Source organism: Petaurus breviceps, unplaced genomic scaffold (genome assembly GCF_028583685.1).
Source record: "Petaurus breviceps papuanus isolate PSGF00001 unplaced genomic scaffold, PetGlider_PUasm1.0 90630, whole genome shotgun sequence".
Lineage (NCBI taxonomy): Eukaryota > Metazoa > Chordata > Mammalia > Diprotodontia > Petauridae > Petaurus > Petaurus breviceps.
Window position 1 is genome coordinate 2,707,801 of NW_027187291.1, and position 22,788 is coordinate 2,730,588.

At 37.2% G+C, this 22,788-nt stretch overlaps 1 protein-coding gene and 1 long non-coding RNA gene across 10 annotated transcripts in view; both read right to left on the reverse strand.

Annotated features, from left to right (window-relative positions):
- Positions 1-22,788, reverse strand: part of ZNF652 (zinc finger protein 652) — a 122,951-nt gene that overhangs the window by 13,039 nt on the left and 87,124 nt on the right. For all 9 annotated transcript variants that reach the window (XM_069064381.1, XM_069064374.1, XM_069064375.1 and 6 more), the window contains 4 exons: positions 11,393-12,554; positions 8,427-8,574; positions 6,892-7,007; positions 6,160-6,304 (listed from right to left, as the gene is read on the reverse strand). In XM_069064381.1, the coding sequence (XP_068920482.1) occupies positions 6,160-6,304; positions 6,892-7,007; positions 8,427-8,574; positions 11,393-12,292 (1,309 nt within the window). In that variant the 5' untranslated portion in view covers positions 12,293-12,554. The remainder of the gene's footprint in view (positions 1-6,159; positions 6,305-6,891; positions 7,008-8,426; positions 8,575-11,392; positions 12,555-22,788) is intronic.
- On the reverse strand, positions 10,199-11,381 carry LOC138143168 (uncharacterized). The gene is made up of 2 exons (XR_011163630.1): positions 11,131-11,381; positions 10,199-10,910 (listed from the first exon to the last, which is right to left on the reverse strand). It is a non-coding gene; the product is annotated as an uncharacterized lncRNA (long non-coding RNA).

A 22,788-nucleotide genomic window follows, 5' to 3' on the forward strand; every position in this document is an offset into this window, starting at 1 on the left:
AGTTGAGAATTTCCTATAGAAAAAGTCTGCCTTCTATTGTTATTTCTTTATATAATAACTGGCACATGGGTCTACTCTTGAATTTTGAACTTTTTTAAAAGCAATACAGATTTCATAGAGGTTACTGGACTTCTCAACTTTAACTGAAATCTATTCCTTTTCCTATCCCTTCAGTCTCACTGGATCTGGAGTCAGATGACCTGTGTTTAAATGGATTCTGATTCTGCCTTTACTCCCAACATGATCTTAGGCAAGTCAATTAAACCTCTGTAAACTTTGATAATGATAATAATCAATAATAATTTACATATTTAATTTATAATTTAAGGTTTACAAAACATATTACATATCACATATGATCATCATTATACCTCTAGGAGATACATACTATTATTAGCTCTTTTATAGATGAGGAAACTGAGGCAGAGGTTAAATGATTTGTCCAGGACTATAAAGCCTAACTCCGGGTCCAGTGTTCTCTCTACTCTGCCACCTAACTGCCTAGTTACCTTATCTGCAAAATGAGGGAGTTGGATTAGATGATCTGAAGTCCCTTTAGTTCTAATGTGCCTCCCTTCTCTCACTTAACTGCTTATTTCATTCCTGTTCTCTGTATCTGCTACTCTAGACACAATCTCTCATTCCTACTGTCTTAATTGACATATCCATACAACTCAATCACACACAGTTTCATCTTTGCAATCAGTGCTCTTGACTACTACTCTGTTCCACTGTGCCTTGGTGAAATATTATTCCATTTTGGCCAAACTTCCTTTTACCCAGACCTGTTTCTTATCTCTTTTTTTTTTTTTTTTTACTTCTTCACCCTTACCATAAAAGAAATAAAGTTGTGATTATATAGTACTTTCTCCTCCTTAACTTGGTCTTTATCTGTATCTGAGCCTTCAGTCATTCAAATCCTCTTTCTTCACCATTAGCTTTTTTAATATCCACCTAACTAAACTAGATTTCTTATCCATGACCACAATGACTTTTCACAAAGGTATTCAATCAATGTTTCTTAAACCAATACAATGTTGCCCTTATGTTCCCATGTCTTTGGGATCTTCCACTGAGCCAATGTTCAAAACTAAATCAACCTCACTGTACTACTTTCTCCACTCTGGATTCCGAAGCTATAGTTACTATGTTACCGAAAGATACAGAATTGAGCAACTGGTCTACCAAAAATCTATGAATCAGATTTTAACTAATCCCTTGCCAATATTTAGCAATTATTTTAATTCTTTACTAGTTGATTCTTCAAGGAACTTCTTACAAAGGTTATTTTATTGTCTCCACTTTTTTCAAGTTTCCAATCTGATTTTATAATCCTTTATTTCTCTCAAGCTACACTCAGAAAAATTTGCTCATTTCTCTGAGATTCACACCATTCAGTGTTCAGGCCTGTGTAACATGCTCAACTCAACATAATCTTTAGACTCATACTGTTCCACACTTTTCTCCAGTTTCAAAAGAGAAGCCCCTTTCTACAAAGCTAACCATTATTGGTCCCATTCTATCCTGGAAGAGTATTTTGTTTTCACATTTATGTACTCCCTTCCCAATTTTTTCAATCTTTCCTCTCTAGGGATTCCTTTCCCAACACTTCAAATATGCACAGGTCTCCCCTATTTTTTGAAAAAAAAAAAAAAACAACCTAATGCCTCTATATTATTCAATTTCTCTCCTTCCTTTTACTGCCAAAATCTTTAAATGAGTGTGCTATAGCTGATATTTCCATTTTCCTTCACTAACTAATCCCTATTTTTTCGTTGTTTAGTTGTTTTCAGTTTTGTCTGATGCTTTTCTTGGCAAAGATACTGGAGTGGTTTGCCATTTTCTTCTCCAGCTCATTTTATACATTAGGAAACTAAAGCAAAAAGTGTTGTGACTTGTCCAGAGTCACACATCTGTTGTCTGAGATTGGATTTGAACTCAGCTTGTTCTCACTCTATTCTGCACCCATTCCACTGCACCATGTAGCTGCCCTAAAAGAATACCTCTTTAACGCCTTGTAATGGGAATGCAAATTTGGAAGATCTTCCCTGCCCCTAGGCTAAAATGCACCTGAAGCCTGGGGAGGGAGGCTTGTTTTTCAGTAGATACTTCTTGATTGGCCAGTGAGTCAATAAGGTTGTACATTCTCTGAGCCAGGAGAAGGTTATATAAGCCCTGATGTGTAGCTTTGTTTTGGGACTCACTTTGAGAAGTGTTCTGTGATTTGATCTGAATTCTGGGAAGCCGTTGTTGAGAGTCCCCTGGCTTTGAAAAAACCCAGATGCTGATTTGGTATGGATGTAATGGCTGGACAGTTTGGAAATCTGTCTACTTGATCTGTTAATGTCTTGATAATTCTGCCTGTATACTCTGAAGTTCGGGGTGCCGACTTTTCCCCTGAACAAGGTAAACGATATATGTCTGACTGATTAAAGTAAGCTTGTTAACCCATTTTGAGTTGCTTTCCTTTATCAAAGCAGATCCAAGAACCTGTGGTAGCTGCAAACCCTGAGGACGCTTGGGGTGCTTGCTGCTACACCCCTAGACTTGACTTATATCCCATCTCCTGAATATGTGACCTATTTTTTGACAAATCCATTTTCTTTTTCCTCTCTGCTGTATTTAAAATTAATTACTGCTCTCTTTTTGTTGTGGCAAAGAATTGGAAATTAAGGGGGTGTCCATCAATTGGGGAATGGCTGAACAAGTTGTGGTATATGCATGTTATGGAATATTATTGCGCTATAAGAAACGGGGAGCAGGCAGTCTTCATATTTACCTGGAGAGGCTTAAAAGAACTGATGCTGAGTGAGAAGAGTAGAACCAGGAGGAATTTGTACACAATTACGGACACAACGTATGTGTGATGACCAACTTTGATAGACTGGACTCTTCTCAACAATGCAGGGATATAAGTCAATCCCAAAAGACGCATGATGGAGAGAAAAACGTGCATCCAGAGAAGGAACTAAATTTATATCCAGGTGGAAGCAAAATACCTGATCTTTTTTGTTCTCTTATTTGATTTTATGTCCTCTATACCATTTTTCATCCCAGCTGGTACAATCCATCCTTATAACCTGACCATTGTATAATGTGAAAGTATCTACAGATCCTATACTTGATTATAAGATGCCATGGGGGGGGAGGAGGGGAGGGAGGGGGACAAAATGTGAAATTCAAGGAATTGTGGAATTGAATCCTGTAAATTAAAAGGAAACAAATTAATAAATTAAAGAATTAAAAAAAATAAAATAAAATTAATTACTGCTACTCTCCAACTTTCTGTATGTTTCTCTCTTTTTCCTTTAGAAACTACAATATTCCTGGATTTTTCTCTCATCTTTTTTTGCCACTCCTGTTTCCTTTGCTGACTCCTCTTCCCTCTGAGTTCTTGGTCCTCTCTAAGTCTCTCCCCTCATATCACTTAATCATTTTCATGACTTCAATTGCCACTGCTATGCTGATAACTTTGAAATATAAATTTCACTTCAGCCCCATTCTCATATCCTTCACTTTTGGCTGAACATTATCACTTTGACAGCCCCCCATTTCAAACTCATATATTCAAAAATCAAGCTCAGTATCTTGCTCTATAACCAATTCCCCCTCCAAATGTCCCCATTTGTCAATGGTACAATTATTCTGCCAGCTGCTCAGGTTCAACGCCCTACTTCCCAGGCATCTTTGATGCAAACTTGCCTTTTATCATGTATACATCCAGTCAGTTTGCACATCAAATCTCACTCATTTTCCTTCAAAATATCTCTTGTATCAATACTTTTCAATACTTTTTATTTCTATTGATACCACCTGGGCCCTCATTACTTCAACTCCTGGTTTATCATAATGGCTTCTGCCTCAATTACAGACACTCCCCTTCCAATTCATCCTACATGGAATGTTTTCTGAAATTGCCACTTTCATTATGTTACTTATGAGTTCAAAAACCTCCAATGGATTCTCATTTATCATAGGCTCTCAAGATGTAAAATCTGGAAGGGGCCATAACAGGTTAACTAGTTCAGTAATTTTTCATTTTATAGTCTAATTCGTTTCTTTAAAGATTTATATAAACTTCTCTATTCTACCAATCCAACATTATTTCTCACTATTTTTCAGTAGCTCTTCATTCCAGTCTTCATCCCTACCTCCTTGCTCTCACTCATGTTTTTTCTTTTCCCTGGAATGCTTCAACTCTCCATTTGACGATCTTCACTCTTATTCATTTTTAAGTCCCAGTTCCAATCCTACCCTCCTCTGTGAAGGCTTCCCAAATTATTCTTTCCTACCTGATCTCCCCTTCTCTGATGTTCATAATCTGTATCAGACAATTCAATACTTAGTTACATACTGTCATGTTTTGTTTGAAATAATTTCATGTAAATTTGTCGTCTTTCCAATAATATTAAAGTTGAATGGGGTGAGGTAACAGAAGAACTGTCCTATCTTTTCTGTGTCCTTCCAAAGTACCTAAGCATCATGCTAAGCACCTTGTAAGTACTCAGTAAATACTTGTTGACTGTTTAAATTGTGAGAGATTTTGTTAAGGCACAGTGAAGAAACTGACAGCTGAGTTGACAAAACACTAGGGAATGGACAACTGAGAGATATGTTCCCTACAGCCAAGATCTGACCGATGTCACTCCTCTATCCAATAAACTTCAGTAGCTCCCTATTTATTATTCCTTCTCTGGCCTTCAAAGACCTTCCCAACCTGGTCCCAACATTTCTTTCTAACCTCATTACATATTACTTTCCTTCCTGCTTGCTATTCTTGACAAAAAAAAAACAAAACACCATTTCCAGTAAACATGCCTTTGAACTGGCTGTCCACCATGCCTGAAATGTACTCCTTCCTCATTTCTACTTGTGCAAATTCAGTTTTTTCAAAACTTATCTGACATACCATAATCTACATGGAGTTTTTCATGATCCCAGCTGTTAGTGCCCTACTCCTCAAAACTGCCTTGCATTTATTTTGTGTATATTTTGTAAGTATTTATATGTGTATGTGTTGTTTCTCCTGGTAGAACATAATTTCCATGAAAGCAGGGACTGTTTTATTCTTGGTTTTATATCCTTAATATCTGGCATACAGCACTTAGTTCTAAAATGGGCATCAGGTAAGCTGTTATTTTCTGCTATTCAGCTGGGCTTAGAGGCTTCAGAGTGTCATCCACTTCCTGAAATGCCATTTGGTTAGCTAAACACTATTCACTGTTCTGCAACCATTTTAATTACTAAACTTTGACAGGGTCTTCTCATAATAATACAAATTGTCTCCAGCGTATTTAATAATTAAATTTTAATAAATTTAAATGAGCCAACTGAAGTCAAGCTTTAATAAGCTTAAACTTACACTAATATTTTAGCACACCATGTATATCCACAACAACATACCACAAGAGGAAACATTTCTCTGACCATCCCTGTTTAGTTAAGAAATCAAGCCAAGCCAGCCCACCTCTTCCCTCCCCTTTTTCTCCCTTCCTTCCATATAGATATTCATTTACCTAAAGACAAGAAGTCCTTGAAAATAATTTGAGGTTCTGGAGCTATTATTTTACTGAATAATCTAAAGTGACAAGTAGATTTAATTAAAAAAACTTGTAATTTGTAAATAAATAATAAACACCGCTCAATACGGGCTAAAGAGAACTGTCCCAAATGGACAAATAAAGATTAAGGCAAAATAATTAGAGTATATATGGTAATCTGAGGATTTTTTGTTTTGGGAGAATTATGGCTATGGATATTAATCTGCTCACAAGATGCCCAGTTCAAGTCAATGCCATAAAATCCTAGGCTTTCCATGTGCATTTATAAATACACAAATCACTTTTAAAACCAATATAGCCATACCTTATTTTATTTAATAAATGTTCCTGAAAAGTTGTGTACAAACATAATTTTGATAAATCTTATCATTCTAACCTACAGTAGTTCATTATTTAATGAAACTCTGGGGTACCTACTTCAATAAATCAATAATCCTTTTTTCAAACGAATAACCATGTCCTAATATTTATTTACAAATCAGTATTTTCTTATATCAGTCTGATTTAGAGTTAAGCAGGTAGCTGTCCCACCCCTAGACTATAAAGTCATAAATCACACAGGTACAAGATATTTGTACCTTTCCCAAGAAATCCTTACCAGTGTGTGTTTTCATGTGCTCATCAAAGTACTGTTTCATGTTGAAGTCCTTGCCACACCATTGACACATGAACTGTTTGTGTCCAATGTGGATACTCATGTGGGAGCGAAGTTGGTACTTGTACTGAAACCTTTCATCACAGTTCTGTATTAGACACAGCAGAGAGAATCTTAAATCATACTAGATAATGAATACAACAGCTATACTTAAGCAGTGGTGTATACAACAGAAACTTGTCCATCTCAGCACATCCTAACATTTTCTGAGATTGAGTTATGTTCAACTCAAAACGTGAACCCCCTAATGTCACCTATTTTGCTTTGTCTACAAGTGGGTTACTAATGAACAAAGGAGAAAAAATCCCCAAATAATGTCCGTTTGGTGTACTGAAGCAAGTGCTATTACTAGAAGCAGAAACAGAACTTGCCATAAAGTGATAAGAATGGCAATTTCATCATCTCCTAAATATAGACCTGATCCAAGAAGCTTAATAATAGGGCACGTTAGTAGTATGGTGAAATAGTTTTAAGTTCTATAGACAACACATACCCCACAAAGACATACAATCCTATTTAAGTAGTGATTAAATATATTGCCAATGGTATATTTCTGAAGGTTTTGTAGAAACATAGTCTTGAACTGAGCTATACATCTTTTCCTCAATAAATAGTGCTAAATATCCCAAGGCCACTCCCTTCTGCCTATCTTCAACATAGTGGCAATTTCCTCACCTCACACCTAAAGGGTTTCTCTCCAGAGTGTTGCAGGGAATGCACCTTGAGCGACATACTGCGTTTGAACGACTTTCCACAGGTTTCACATGTAAATGGCATGTCTTTTGTATGTGCTGCAACACAGAATGTATTTGTACTCAGAATACTAAGTTCACCCAAAACATCATATAGGAAAAAACATATGTCCTACTATTATAAAACTACATCCCCATTTCTTGAATTATTTTTTTAGCCACTAATGATAATATCCTGAGTAGGAGAACAAATGATATTTAAAGGGGGACAGAACCATACCATAAAATAAGTGCTGCCTGGTGAACTAAATACTCAAGGTCACACCACAGAAAAATTAGAAGAGAACCAGATCAGGTGCTTTCACAGCTATAGCTAGGGGAAGAATTCTTATCACACAAGGGAGAGAAGCAATCAGATAAAAAGATAAAATTGATAATTCCAATTACATGAAATTGAAAAGCTTTTGCAGTAACAAAAATCAGTGCCACTAAGATCAGAAGTGAAGCTACTGACTGGGAAATAAACATTCATGGCAAACATCTCTGGTAAGAAATTTATGCCCAAGATATATAGGGACCTAATACAAATGTATAAGACTAAGAGTTATTCCTCAGTAGATAAAGTGGTCAAAGGATACAAATAGTTTTCAAAAGAAGAATATTAACAACCATATGAAAGATTGTTCTCAGTCACTAATAGTAAGAGAAATGCAAATCAAAACAACTTTGAGGTTTCACCTCAGTTGGCAAATTGGCAAAGATGACAGAAGATCTGAATAATTAATATTAGAAGGGCTGAGGAAAGTCAGGCACATTAATAAACTATTGGTGGAACTATGAGGTGATCCAACCATTCTGGAAAGCAATTTGGAATTATGCTAAGAAAGTCACTAAAACATCCATACCTTTGACCCAAAGATCTCAATTCAATGATGAGGTCGAAGGTAGAAAGAAAAGCCCCATTTTCCACTAAAAATATTTATAGAGTGTCAAGACTTATATGAACTGATATAAGTGAGGTAAGTAGAACAAGGAAAACAATATACACAATGACTACAACAATGTGAGTGGAAAGAACAATAACAAAAAGAAACTGAACCCTACAGTTATAGTGACCAAGCTTGGTTCCAAAGAAGAGATGAGAAAATGTACCTTTTCTCTGTCTGCTGGAGAAGTGGGAAACTACTGAGGTAAGCAGTGCATATATTGCCAGACTCAACTGATGTGTTGGTTAATTTTGCTGCTTCTTTTCCTTCTCATTTTTTATATATTTGGAAATGAAGGTGATATAAAAACAAAAGAAATCAAGAATCTTTTTTTAAAAAAAGAACTACTGTTTGATGCTTATAGGAAGGACTCAAGACTTTTTTCATTAGTTTCAATAAGTCAAGGATGATTGAGATAAGGCAGCTCTCCCAATCTTGGTCCATGGTGGGCAGAAAGAAAAGTCTTGTAAACAAGGAAAATTACAAGTATAAGAGGATAAAGAGGACAGAAGTAGTGGCAGGAAGAACTCACCAACCATGTGCTTCCGCACATGAGCCATGGTGTAGAACTTCTTCTCACAAATCTCACAGGAAAATTTCTTTTCTGCATATCCATGGACAATCTTGATATGTTCATGAAGGGACCAGAGCTTCTTGAATGATTTGTTACAGGAAACGCACTATGTGAGTGGGATAAACAGAAAGAAACTTAATTTACAGCTCACAAGAAGCTGCATTTGCCTGCTGGCAGAAGGAACATGTGAGTTTTTAATTCATGGCAGAAGCCACAAATCCAGAAAAACCCAATTCCTGATGGAGCTCAGATCTAACTAAATTTCTCCCAAATACCAAATGCTCTATATTTTCTATTTACTAAGCCTCACCATTTAGATATACTTTGGGAGATTTATTAACTACAACTAAACTAAGGCAACTCTTTGTGCCCCCATTTGGGATTTTATTGGCAAAGATACTGGAATGGTTTGACGTTTCCTTCTCCAGAAGAATTAGACATGACTGAAACAACTCAACCACCAAAAACCAAGGCAAGAAGAAAAGAGTTGCCCTTGCATTGAAATATGCACTGTCTAGCTACTATCTTATTAGTGGCATAGACAACTAGCTCTTGCAGAAGGAACTCCAAATTCTTAATAGGTAAACTGTGCACTAGCCAGAGCAACTAGACTTTTCTGGTCTTTCAACATGCTTTTGTGTCACTTTATTTGTAAGCCCAGTTGGTATATGCTCAAACCAATCTTAATAATAGCCCAAAGAAAGCATAATTAGGATAATAAACATATTGTGGAGAAAAAACAAAACCCCACATAATGTATACTGAATAACAATGCTACCTTTCCACTCTATCAAAATCAATAATTTAAAACTCACTTTATAGCTCTTTTTCATCAAACTAATTAGAACTATTAAATGCTCCCCCTTAACACATCTTGGTACAAACTCATCAATGTAAACTACAACATTCTTTTTCCAATATAAATTTCAGACCTCTCTTGCTGCAGTACTATCCTTGCACCAACCCATCTCTTGGCATTTGAGTTACCACTGAAATCAATGGTGACCTCTCTCTTACCTACAAATATACTCTGTAGGAACTACACCTGAACAAAATGCTTCTGGTAAAAGATCAGGTCCAGAAAGTTTTTGGGAATCATTAAGATCCAGGGTACATAAACACAGTAATCAGCCTAGTCCTTAAACTAAAGAATCTAAGAATATTAGCTCTCATCAAAAACAAGTCTGGGCAGAGTTGATAAGAATCATCTATAAGTGCTAATATATTGCTCTAAGAAAAGCTACAACTTACCCAACAGACTTCTGTGGAAAAACAGTATAACATTCTACATACAAGTAGTTATGATTTTTACCATCTCTCATATCACCAGAAGCACTAAATTTCTATAGGCAAGAACAAAGCACAACAAGGTTCTATTTTTCTAACAGATTTTGTTCACTAAGTAGGCAAGATCTACAAACAAGTTTGTATGCACAATTAACATCTGGCAAGGTAACAATTATTTTTTAAAAACAACTTCCTTGGTATCTTCTTGTAAGCTATACTTTCCTGAAGTTTAATATAAAATTAGAAGAATGAAGGATACTTATGAAGATCATGACAAGTTTCAATATTTATCAGAAACCAATAGTTACAGGATTTCAATTTTACCCCTAGGGTGCAGCATTACACTACATTTATTCTCTTTGTTCAGGATAATTCAGATCAAACCTTATAGCCAAAACAATTACCTCTTAAAAGAAAAGCAGATTTCTTTTTCTTTTTTATCCTTTGTTATAAGGGATGGGTCACTGAATGGGAGAGGGAATATATTCAGAAATGAAGGTGATGTAAAGATAAAAGATCACAAATTTTTAAAATCACATAAAAATAAAGTAAAGCAAAGATTTCAACTGTTGGAGGTCAAGAAGTGGGGTTGAAGACAGAAAGTTATACCTATTAGCAACTTGATAAAAGAGGCTTTCTTGGAAAATAAATTCATTCTTTCAAAAGGTTTAAAATATTTCCATTTTGCACATCCAAAAAGGAGGAATCTTTAAAACAGGTTTAGCTTTCAATGAATATTCAATTAGTATGTACTCATGTATACACATAAAGGAATCCAATGTTATTAATCAGAACACTTCTAAACCCTACTATAATAGTCAATTAGATAAGTTTCATTACCTTATTTATTAATGACACTGTGCCGAAACTTTAGGTAAATAAACTACAACATATTTTTCAACCAGTTCAACCTGTAAAGTTTAGCTATTCTCATGGGCTTAGTTTCAAATTTATTCTTGTTAGCTCTCCACTGGTGAAAGTGAGCTCATTCCTGGAAATCTTTATTTTCACCTACTTGGAAGTTATTGAGGATGTTATTTCCTCTGCTATACCCAAATTTGGCACTCTTAAACAGAGGGGAAAAAACCCTTCCCCTCTACCTGACACCTCCCTATGACATCCGACCTTTAAGACCCTAAACCAGGGGTGGGGAACCTGCTGCCTTGAGGCCACATGTGGACCTCCAGGTCCTCAAGTATAGCCCTTTGCCTGAATTCAAACTTCACAGGACCTTAATGAAAGGATTTGTTCTGTGAAGTTTGGATTCAGTCAAAGGGCTGTACTTGAGGACCTAGAGGGCCACAAGTGGCCTCAAGGCAGCAGGTTCCCCACCCTGCCCTAAATTATACATGTTAAATGTTCTAAGATATGGAACCTGATTGAAAAGATGGCCAACTAAGTACCAAATTAGATTATAACTTACAGTGTAGCTTTCTTCTCAAACTCCCAAATTTTGGGGTCAGTTTATATTTAAAGTTTTGACTCTAAAATATGACACCCTAGTGCTAAAAGATTAAAATACACAATTTTTGAAATCTTACTCTAGTCTCTACTATCTATTTTCTTGAGCATATATCAGGAAAGTTTGGAGAGATAAGCGTTAACTCTAGAATTCCCTTCTTGTTGACCAAACCTACCTGGATGTTTTTTTCACAGTCTGTTTGCTGATGAAGGGACAGCTCACTTTCCAGGACAAACTTCTTGCCACATTTGTCACAGATCTGCATGCGCCTATGAGTGACATTCATGTGCTTCTCCAGGTACCAGCGTGTATTAAACACTCTGGGACATTTCTCACAAGTTAAAGTCTCTTTCTCTTCACACTTAGCTTTCTGCACTGGAGCCTTTGGCTCCTTTGAAGTCTTCTTCTTACGCTTGGGAGGCTCTACACTTTTCCTACGGCCTCTGGTTGTTCTGGGTGTAGGGGAAGTGGTAGCTGCGGCAACTGATGCAGCTCTCCTTGTTCTCCTTTGTGCAACACTGACTTTCTCCACTCTCTTCTCCTTTTTCTTTTGCCGTTCATTCTCTTCATAGTCATTGCTATCATCAGTGGCCTCTTCCTCACTTTCTTCCTCTTCCTCCTCACTGCTGGTTTTAAGAACTGGAGGCTCTTTGGACTGAGAGGAAACACCCTTCTCCCCTTTAGATACATTTAATGTTTGGTTGTTAAGGTTTACTTCTACTATAATCTGTTCCCTTTTATAAGTTACTTCTTCCTCTTCTTCTTCCATGTCATCAGAGTTCTCTTGGTCTTCTTTAACAGCACGGACTTCAGCCACTGATCTGGTTTCCCTGAAAAAAGGTTGTTCTTCTGTTTCGTGGAGATGTGGTTTGCTCATTTTGGTGTCCACTAAAACAGAATATGGGCTTCCTGACTCTCTTTTGTACACTTTGGTGGACAGGTCAAGTTCTTGGTTGGCACCATGATAAAATGTGGATGGCACTTGACCACGATGGCTGTCTTCTTGTGCCATTCCTGCTACATGCACGGCACAGTTTTCAACCAGCTCTTGGCAAGAATTGGCTGTGTGGCTCATTGGCAAAGGGCCCGATTCATTAAGCAGTTTAGAAGGTGGTGAAGCAGCTTTAAAATAGGGTGGGCAATAAGACACAAAACCTGTTCCATTCACACAGAATGATAAAATTAAAAAGGGAAAGATCCTCCTCTTAGAGCCTATATGCAATTCTTCCAGTGTTTCAGCACCAAAACAAAATCAAAGAAGTTTGGTAGTATGGCAAGAGTAGAGCACTAGAGCTTTTTCTTTTGAAGAGCACTGCAAATGACTCGGAGCATCTTATCTACAAAGAAGAGCAGAGAGAAGGAAAAATATCAAATGCCACTCCTTCCTACTTATAAGTGCTGAGTTTATCCACTAACATTGTCTTAAGATTATTGGATCCTAAATACATCATGTAGCACATGTACCTTTTAAAGGGCTGATAAGAAGTAACTTGCTGGTAAGGAAAGGAACTTTACTACACTACACACATTCAATAGATTTTTAATGAATGCTTGCTATTTGCACCATGATGCTTCTGACACTGTTATAACACATTCCTGAAACTGAAGAGTTGATAATCTAGTTATGTAATATTCAACCTACATATAATACTCAAGGGCTCCAAAACAAATTTTCTTTTCAGTAATTTCCATCACTCATTATACAGAAGGCCAGAAATTACTATGCTAGGGACTTAGGGATCTAGTGATATTTTCTCAAACAAAAACTAAGCTGCATGGTTAATCAAATTTACTATGTTGCCACAAATGAGCTGTTTTTATATTAGTGCAGGCAATATTATATTTGTGGCCTTTAAAACTAGAAACAAAGAAAGTTGTCAAAACATATTGCCCTCACCATACTAAAATTCTATACAACTCATGCACACATATAAAGACATCAGTATACTTCGTATGGATTAATACACCACTCAGTTGGTGGTTCTCAATATTTTATGACATACATTCTTTTTAATTGTGATTATAAAAGCTTGACTTTATATATTGTTTTAAAACTGACAAGGCATCTTATACATGTTATCCGACTCAATCTTACTCCAACCCTGTGAGATAGGTATTGTTATCATCTCTTCTCCAGCTGTGCTTCTGACTTTCCTGGACTTTGTCACCATGATGCAGCCTACCTTCTCACCCTGGAACTTCTCTCAACATCTGAGGCCTTCTTATCCTGTAACAGCCCTCTGCCATGCCAGATTGCTTAGTCATGCTTTATTCCCCTCCTGGCTGTGCTCTCTACAAGTCTCTATAAGACTCTAAGGTTTAGAGTGCTCATACTCTACAAGTCACCACAAAGTTCCCATTTAGGTACCTTCCTGACTCCCCTGACCCAATTTGGCCTGCTTTTATGTCTTTCCCCCATTACGATGTAAGCCCTTTGAAGGCAAAGATTGTAAAATTTTATTTGTATTCCGAGGGGTACAAGTGCCTGTCACTTGGTAAACATAATGATTGCTGCCTGTTAGCTAAAGTTAAAGAAACTGAGGTTGAGTGGATAGCTGACTTGTTCAGTAATATAAAACTATTAAGTGCCACAGGCAGGATTTGAATCAAGTCTACCTGACTCCAAACCCAACACCATATCCACTACTCCATAATGCCTCTATTACTGACTTGATTCATTTTCCAAAATACTGGAATTTCTGGGGTATTGAAATTGTTTATCAGGATAAACAATTTAAAAACAAGGTTGATCCAGGAAACCCAGAAAGAACAGTCAACTATAAAAGAAGGAATATATGGGATTACTAGGGCATAATTATAGTACACTATACAAAAGATACTGTTTTTCTCCTTAAGGAATCTACAATGTAGATATACATATTAATAGATTCAGTTAGTGAGATAATTTCAAAGTTTCAAGAAGCATTCTTTCTGACTGGTGATTTTAGGCCATTTTGAGTCTGCATAGCACAACCCCATTTTGAGGTTGTGTTTTTTTTTCATTTTTCAAATGTTTTATTAACTTCTGATTTATATTATTCATTTCTGCCAGATTTTGAGTTACAAATTTTCTCCCCGTTATTCCCTTACCCACAGCCCCAAACTAGCAGTCCCACAGGATATCCCCTCTTCCAATCTGCTCTCTCCCATATTTTCTCCCATACAGCTTTTGACTTTTCCAGTAGGGCATGGTGGATCTCTATGCCCCAGGGCCTATATATGTTATTTCCTAATTGCATGTAAAAGAGTATTAATAATAGGATATATATATATATATATATATATTTAAACATTTGATTTTAAAACTTTGAATTCTAGATCCATTCCCTTCCTCGCTTGTCACCCACCCTTACTGGGAAGATAAGTAGTTCAGTATAGGTTGTACATGTGTAGCTAATGCAAAACAACAACAGAGTAGATATATTGTAAAAGACTAACTATATTTCCCTCCCTCCTATCCCACCTCCCACTTGTTCTATTCTCTGCTTTGATCCCATCCCTTTTCAAAAGTGGGTGCTTCCAACTTCCCTCCCCCCTAGCCTGCTCTCCCTTCCATCATGCCCCCTCTCATTCCCTTCCCCCCTACTCTCCTGTAGGGTGAGATACCCTATTTAGTGTATATTTCATTTCCTCCCCAAGCCAAATTCAATGAGAATAAGGTTGACCCATTCCCTTTGCCTTCCTATTCTTCCCCTCCATTGTAACCATTTTCCCTTGCCTCTTCTATATAAGATAGTTTACCCCATTCTGTCTCTCCCCATCTCCTCTCATTATATTCCTCTCTCACCTCTTAATTTCACCTTTTAAGTATCATCCCTTCCTATTAAATTGGTCCTGTGCCCTCTATCTATGTATACCTGTAAACATATATATACACACATTCACATATGTATTCATATGCCCATATACCCTCATATATAGACACACACACACATTATATATATATATATATATATATATATATATTTCTATTCCCTTCAGTTATTTTCATACTGAGAAAAGTTTCATCAGTTACAATTATTGTTTTTCCATGTAGGAATGTTAATAGTTCAACTTTGATAAGTTCCTTATGATTTCTTTTTCCTGTTTACCTTCTCATGCTTCTCTTGCTTTTTGTATTTGAATGTCAAATTTTCTATTCAACACTGGTTTTTTCATCAAGAATGCTTGAAAGCCCTCTATTCCACTGAATGACCATATTTTCCCCTGAAACATGATACTCAGTTTTGCTGGGTAGGTGATTCTTGGTTTTAATCCCAGCTCCTTTGACCTCCAGAATATCATATTCCAAGCCCTTCAATCCCTCAGTGTAGAAGCTGCCAGATCCTGGGTTATCCTGATTGTGTTTCCATAATATTCAAATTGTTTCTTCCTGGATGCTTGTAATATTCTCTCCTTAATCTGGAATTCTGGAACCTGGCTATAATATTCCTAGGAGTTTTCTTTTTGGGATCTTTTTCAGGAGGTGATCGGTGGATTCTTTCAACCTCTATTTTGCCCTCTCGTTCTAAAACATCAGGGCAGTTTTCTTTGAGAACTTCCTGGAGGATGCTTTCCAGGCTCTTACTTTGGTCATGGCTTTCAGGTAGTCCAATAATTTTTAAATTATCTCTCCTGGATCTATTTTCCAGGTCAGTGGTTTTTCCCATGAGATATTTCACATTGCCTTCTATTCTTTCATTTGTTTGGATCTGTTTAACAGCATCCTGATTTCTCATAAAGTCATTAGCTTCCATTTGCTCCAATCTAATTCTGAAGCAATGATTCTCCTCAGTGAGCTCTTGAGATTCCTTTTCCACCTGGCAAATTCAACGTTTTAAGGCATTCTTCTCCTCATTGCCTTTTTGAGCCTCTTTTGCCTATTGAGTTAGTCTATTTTTTAAGGTGGCATTTTTCTCAGTCAGGCTTTTGACTCTCATTTCGTAATTTTCTTGCATCGTTCTCATTTCTCTTCCCAATTTTTCCTCCACTTCTCTTATCTGCTTCTTAAGGTCCTCTATGGCCTGTAACCAGCCTGTATTTTCCTTTGAAGCTTTTGGTGCAGGAGTTCTGACTTCACTGTTCCATGTTTTGCTCCTTTTTGTCCCCAAAATAGGAGCCTAATGTTGGAATCTTCTGTCTGCTTTGTTTCCTTCACCTGGTCATGTCGCCCGTCAGTCACTTGACCCCTGGGCTTTTTGTCACAAAGCAGGACTCTGCCACTAGACAGGGGGGCTTTTGTCCCAAACGCTGGGGTTTTCTCAGCTGCTGTAAGTATTAGATGGGTACCCTCTCTGAGGCCTGCACACGCTCTGGCAAGCTGAACACACACCCCAGGACCTCCACCCTAGACTGCAATCCAGATTCAAGTAGGTTAAAGCAAGAGTGATTACCCCTCAGACTGGTCGCTTGGTCCCCCTATACTCTGCAGGCCAGGAGCTGAAGCTGCCGTTTGGCACTGGCTGGCTGTGCTGGGCGTCTCAGCGGCTTCTTGCCCTGGCCGATGCACTCCCACACACTGGGTCCCAAAGTCCAGACTGCACCGATCTCTCACTTTGTCCTTCACGTCTATATGTTGATAATTCTGGAAACAGCCACAGCTGCTGCTGATCTGGAGTTCCTCCAGCCAGAGGCTGGTCAGACCTGTCCTGGGGCTAAAACCTCTGGCTCTTGTGGGCCTGGGCTCAGCTCCCAGAGCGCCGTGTTGGTTGATTCCTGCCGGCAGGCCTGTCCTCAGCAGGAGGTTAGCTTTTCTGTGTTATTTTGTGGGTTCTGCAGCTCCAAAGTTTGTTCAGAGTCCCCTTTTTACATTGATTGGGGAAGGTGGAAGCTGGAGCCGCTCGGAGGTCCTGCTTCTACTCCGCCCCCATTTTGGGGTTTTCTTTGCAAAGATATTGGAGTGTTCTGCCATTTCCTTCTCCAGATCATTTTATGGATGAGGAAACTGAGGCAAACAGGGTTAAGTGACTTGCCCAGCTAGGATCACATACCTTAGTAAGTATCTGAAGTTGCATTTGAACTCATGAAGATGAGCCTTCCTGATTCTAAGCCCAGTGCTCTATGAACTATACCACTTAAGTGCCTCTTGTATAGCACACAGTATCTATTTAATAAATACTGCATTCATCACTAGCTGATTTTTTAGATTATTAGACAAATAGAGATTTAAATTCCAGAAAGAGATAATAATCAGGTAGATATGATTCCTAGAAAAACCAAACTTAAGGCATGAAAAAGAACCAAACTCCTCTTGATGACACCAAAAAAGCCCTCACTGGCATTTAGCCAACCATCTATATCATTATGACTCATTTGAGCAATATTTCAACCACATGAAGTGTCCAGCTGACAAAGTGAATTAAATTCATATGCCGATAACTATGTAGTCTTTCAAATACACTAAAGCAACTCCATTAATTAATGTTTTAAATTAACTTAAAATAGTACAGTCTTATTTATATGTATTCTAAATTACACTGTCAATATTATTTGAATTAGTTTAGTTACTTCTTTCTCATGAGATAGAGCAGAAGTATACTGGCCATACTATTTTATTGAGATATGGCCCAGCTCTGAAGCTTCCTTACTACTGCTACTAGTGTTGACTATAAAACAGGTTGACACTTCCAGAATAATACATGCTGAAATAACAAACAAGTTTTTCAGAAGGAGTTTAAATACACTTGATAAATTTCAAAATAAAAATACATTTCATTGATGATAGACATATCCACAAATTTGTGTCCATTTTAAGTTATTTTTTGAGACACAGAAATTCAAATTATCTTTTAGTCTTCAAAACTAATATGAACCAATAAATTATAGGTGTTTTTTGGTAGTATACAAAATTAGAAAACAGTATGTATTCATTAAAGCTCTCATAGTCTACTTCACAGAAAAGACAAATATAAAAGAAACAACTATAAGTTATTTATGTTACAGTGACTAAAGTACTAATTGTAATGTTTTTGCACTGCTCCCAGAATGTGATATAAATACATATGTACACATACATAACACACACACAGACATATACATAGACACATGCATATGCATATACATGTTCAATTTTTCAAGGAATAAACATATGGTTAAACTATTCAAGGGTGTTTGATCAAGCAGTTTCTTTTTTTCAAAATTAAAAAAAAATTCAGTTGATAAGAGAATGTATTTTCTTTCCTTCCTAACTCCCTCCCCATCTCACTGAAAAAGAAAAAAAGAAAAACAAAACCCTCATATCAAATATGCATGATTGAGCAAAATAAATTCCCACAAAGGTCATGCCCAAAAATATATTTTTCATTCTGCATCCTGAATCTACCACATTTGTCTTTCAGGAAGTGAGACGGCCTCATCATCTGTGGAATCACAGATAGTCATTTCAAAGTTGTTTGTCTTTATAACACTGTTGTCATTGTATAAAGTGTTCTTCTGGTTTTGCTCCCTTCACTCTGCATCATCTATACAAGTCTTTTTTTTTTCCTTCTTGGAGAGGGGAAGGTAGGGCAATTGGGGTTAAGTGACTTGCCCAAGGTCACATGGCTAGTTTTTCTGTTAAGTGTCTGAGGCTGGATTTGAACTCAGGTCCTCCTGATTCCAGGGCTGGTGCTCTATTCACTGTGCCACCTAGCTGCCCCCAATCTATATAAGTATTGATGTGTTTCTCTGAGGCTTTCCCTTTTGTCATTTCTTATGGCACCATAATATTTTCTAATATTCATATACCATAATTTGTAAGCCATTCCCCAAGTGATGGGCACCACATTAGTTTTCACTTCTTGGCCACTATACTGAGAGCTGCTATAAATATTTTTGTGCATCTGGGCCCTTTTTCTGTTTCTTTGATCTCTTCGGGGCACAGTAGCAATACTGTCATGAATGCAATGACCAACTGATTCCAAAAGAGGAATGATGAAAAATTCTACTACCTGCTGATGGAAAATAACAGACTAAAGACACAGAAAGAGACATACAAAACTTGGATGTCCCCGATATGGGAATTTGTTTTGCTTTTAACTATGCATATTTGTTTAAAGGATCTTCTTATTATTTCTCAATGGGAAGGAGGGGAGAAAGGAGAGAGGGAGAAAAAATAAAGGTTATGTGAAAAAAATTTTTTAAAACAATTAATTACATCCACCTATTCCCAAAACTGAAAGAAAATCACTGCTATGGGAAGCCAAAGGTTGTTAGATATCTTAGGTTTGCAAAGCACCTAATTGGTTATAGGGAATATGCAGAAAACATATTAATAATAAAAAACACCCAAAGATATTAGAATGAATGGTTGAGAAGATGAAGATTAAGATCTGACTAATCTCAGGCTTTTTCTGAACTAACTGTACATGTGCCAAGTAATTAATTACCAAACTTGTGTTTTCCAAGTTTTCAGCTGTCAAAAGGAAATACATATATAAAAGCTAGCCATGCTAAAATTACATATGTTGAAATATTTCTTGCAAAGGCTGACCACTAGTCAGTCTGCATACTAAACTAATATTCTCACAATGTTATAAAGAAATGAAGGAAGGAAGCTTCCTAATGACCCCTGGAAAACTTATAGGAGAGCAAGAGTAAAAGATGTACAAGACAATATTATGAGGTCACTGATAACACTTGAGTATTTATAGAAACACTATATAAAAGTTAGGTGGTGCAGTGGATAGAGTGCCAGGCCTGGAGTCAGAAAGACTCATCTTTCTGAGTTCAAATCTCACCTCAGACACTAGCTGTGTGGCTCTAGGCAAGCCACTTAACCTTATTTGCCTGATTTTCCTTATCTCTCAAATGAGCTAGAGAAGGAAATGGCAAACCCCTCCAGTAGTTTTGCCAAGAAAACTTCAAATGGGGTCACAGAGCTGGACATGACTGAAAACGACTGAACAACATATAAAAGTTATAATATCAACCATATCCAAATGAAACTACAGAGAGGAAAAAAGAACTATGTAAGTTGGGTTTTTTTTCACTGACTTTCTTAGAATAATTTTTTTTTTAAAGCAATTGGGGTTAAGTAACTTGCTCAAGGTTACATGGCCAGTTATTTCTGGGTGTGGTGCTAAGTATGTGAGCTCAAATTCGATCCCCAGGTCATCCCGACACTGGGGCCGGTGCTCTTACTCACTGAGCCACCTAGCCGCCTCTATCTTAGAATAAATTTAATATGTTTTCTAGCATCATTATTATTGTTTTTCTATTTTCTTCAGGATTTTAAAGAAAGCTTAGTAGAGACATCATGCTGTCTGAAGCACCTTGAACTTCGGAAGTGAAGTGAAACTAGGTTGCCAGCTGTGACACTTACTATTTCTGTCAATCAGCAAGTATTAATTAAGCACCTACAGAGTTCCAGGCACTATGCTAGGCCTTGGAGATACAAATACAATTAATGAAGCTGTCATACTCATAAAATGATTATATTCTAATTGGATATGTGGGATGAGGCAGAGGAAGGAGTCAAGAATAAAATCAAGGTTATGACCTTGGACCACTAGAAGAATGGGGGTGCCTCTCTTAAAAATAAGTAACAATGTAAAAGGATAAGTATGAAGGGTAAACATGAATTACATTTTAGATATGCTGAGTTTGAGGTATCTCCAAGAGGCCTCAAATGTCTGAAAGACAACTAGAGGTGATGAGGGACTGAAATTAAGGGAGAGAACTTGACACTGGCTATACAGATCTGTGAGTCATCTACTTGGAGTGGATAATTAAACCCATGGAAGTTGATGAGGTTACCAGAGAGTACAGGGAGAGAAGAGTAGAGGACACAGGACAAAGCCTTGGGGAATAACCATAGCTGGAAACAAATTGGATGGATGAATGATAAGTTGGCAATAAGTCATCAGAAAGATTGGATGAGACTCACGAGGGAATAGTGTCATAAAAAGCTAAAGAGGACAGAGTATCTAGGAAGACAGGGTGATCACCAGTATCAAGTACTACAGAAGAAAAATTAGGCCTGAGAAAAGACCATCAGATTTGGTAATAAAAGATCACTAGTAACTATGGAGAGAGTAATGACTTGAGTAATTAGTTTAGAAGAAAGAATACAAAGAACTGAGAAGTGAAGGAGAGGAGATGAAGTGGAAGCAGGGAGTATAAACAGTTTTTTTAGGAGTTTGGTCAAGAACTGAAGAAGAAACATAGGATAATTGGTTAAGGAGATGGTTGGGTCTAATGAAAGTTTCTTAAGAATGGGGAGAATTGTGCATATTCGGAATCAGCGGAGAAGAAAGGGAGAAGCTGAAAATTAGATAAGATGATGGGGAACAATTGGGAGAGGACAAGGGCACATGTAGAGAGATTAGCCTCGGCAAGGAAAAGGGCCACCTAATCAGAATGGAGGAAAAGAGGAGGAAGAAGAGAATGGTATCAAGGGGGTTTGGAAATAAAGAGAAGGGAGGCAGAGTCAAGTTGACAAAGTGAAAGGTGAAAACCGCTAAAAACTCCCCTAAAATCTCTTCTATAACAACTACAAAAAATATGTCAAACTGAATTCTGAGTGGGAAAGTCAAGACAAACAACAACAAAAAAAAGAACCTGACCACAAACAGCTACCATGGTGACAGGGAAAGTCAAGCCAAAAACTCAGAAGGCAATTGACTTGAAAACATCTACAAGCAAAGCTTCAGAGACAAATGCAGATGAGACACAAGCCCAACAAGAATTCCTAGAAGAACTAAAGAAAGACATTCTTTACCAATCTTTCCCCATCTGATAAATGGTCAAAGGATATGAACAGGCAGTTCTCAGAGGAAGAAATTAAAGATATCTATAGTTGTATGAGAAAATGCTCTAAATAACTATTGATGAGAGAGATGCAAATGAAAACAACTCTGCGGTACCACATCACACTTATCAGATTGCCTAACATAGTAAAACAGAAAAATGGTAAATGTTGGAAAGGATGTGGGAATACTGGAACAGTAATTTATTGCTGGTAGAGTCATGTGCTGATGCAACCATTCTGCAAAGCAATATGGAACTATGCCTAAGGGACTTCCCTTTGACCGAGCAATACCATTTCTAGGGTTGTATCCCAAAGAGATCATAAAAATGGGAAAAGGACCCACATGTACAAAAATATTTATTGCAGCTTTTTTTTTGTGGTAGTCAAGAACCAGAAATTGAGGGGATGCCCTCAATTGGGGAATGGCTAAACAAGTTGTGTTTTATCAATGTAATGGAATACAACTGTGCTATAAGAAATGATGAGCAGGCAGACCTCAGAGAAACCTGGAAAGACTTATATGAACTGATGCTGAGTGAAGGGAACAGAACCAGAACATTATACACAGTAACAGCCACAGTGTGTGAGGACTGATTTTGATAGACTTAGCCCTTCTCAGCAATGCAAAGACCTAAAACAATTCTAAAGGACACATGATGGAAAATGCTAGCCACATCCAGAGAAAGAACTATGGAGTCAGAATGCAGAACAAAGCAGACTATTTTCTTTTTTGTTTTGTTTTCTTTCTCATGAATTTTCCCATTTGTTATAATTGTTCTATGTAACACAACTAATGTAAAAATATGTTTAGTAGGATTATATGTATAAGAGCCCATATTAGATTGCAAGCCATTTTGGGAAAA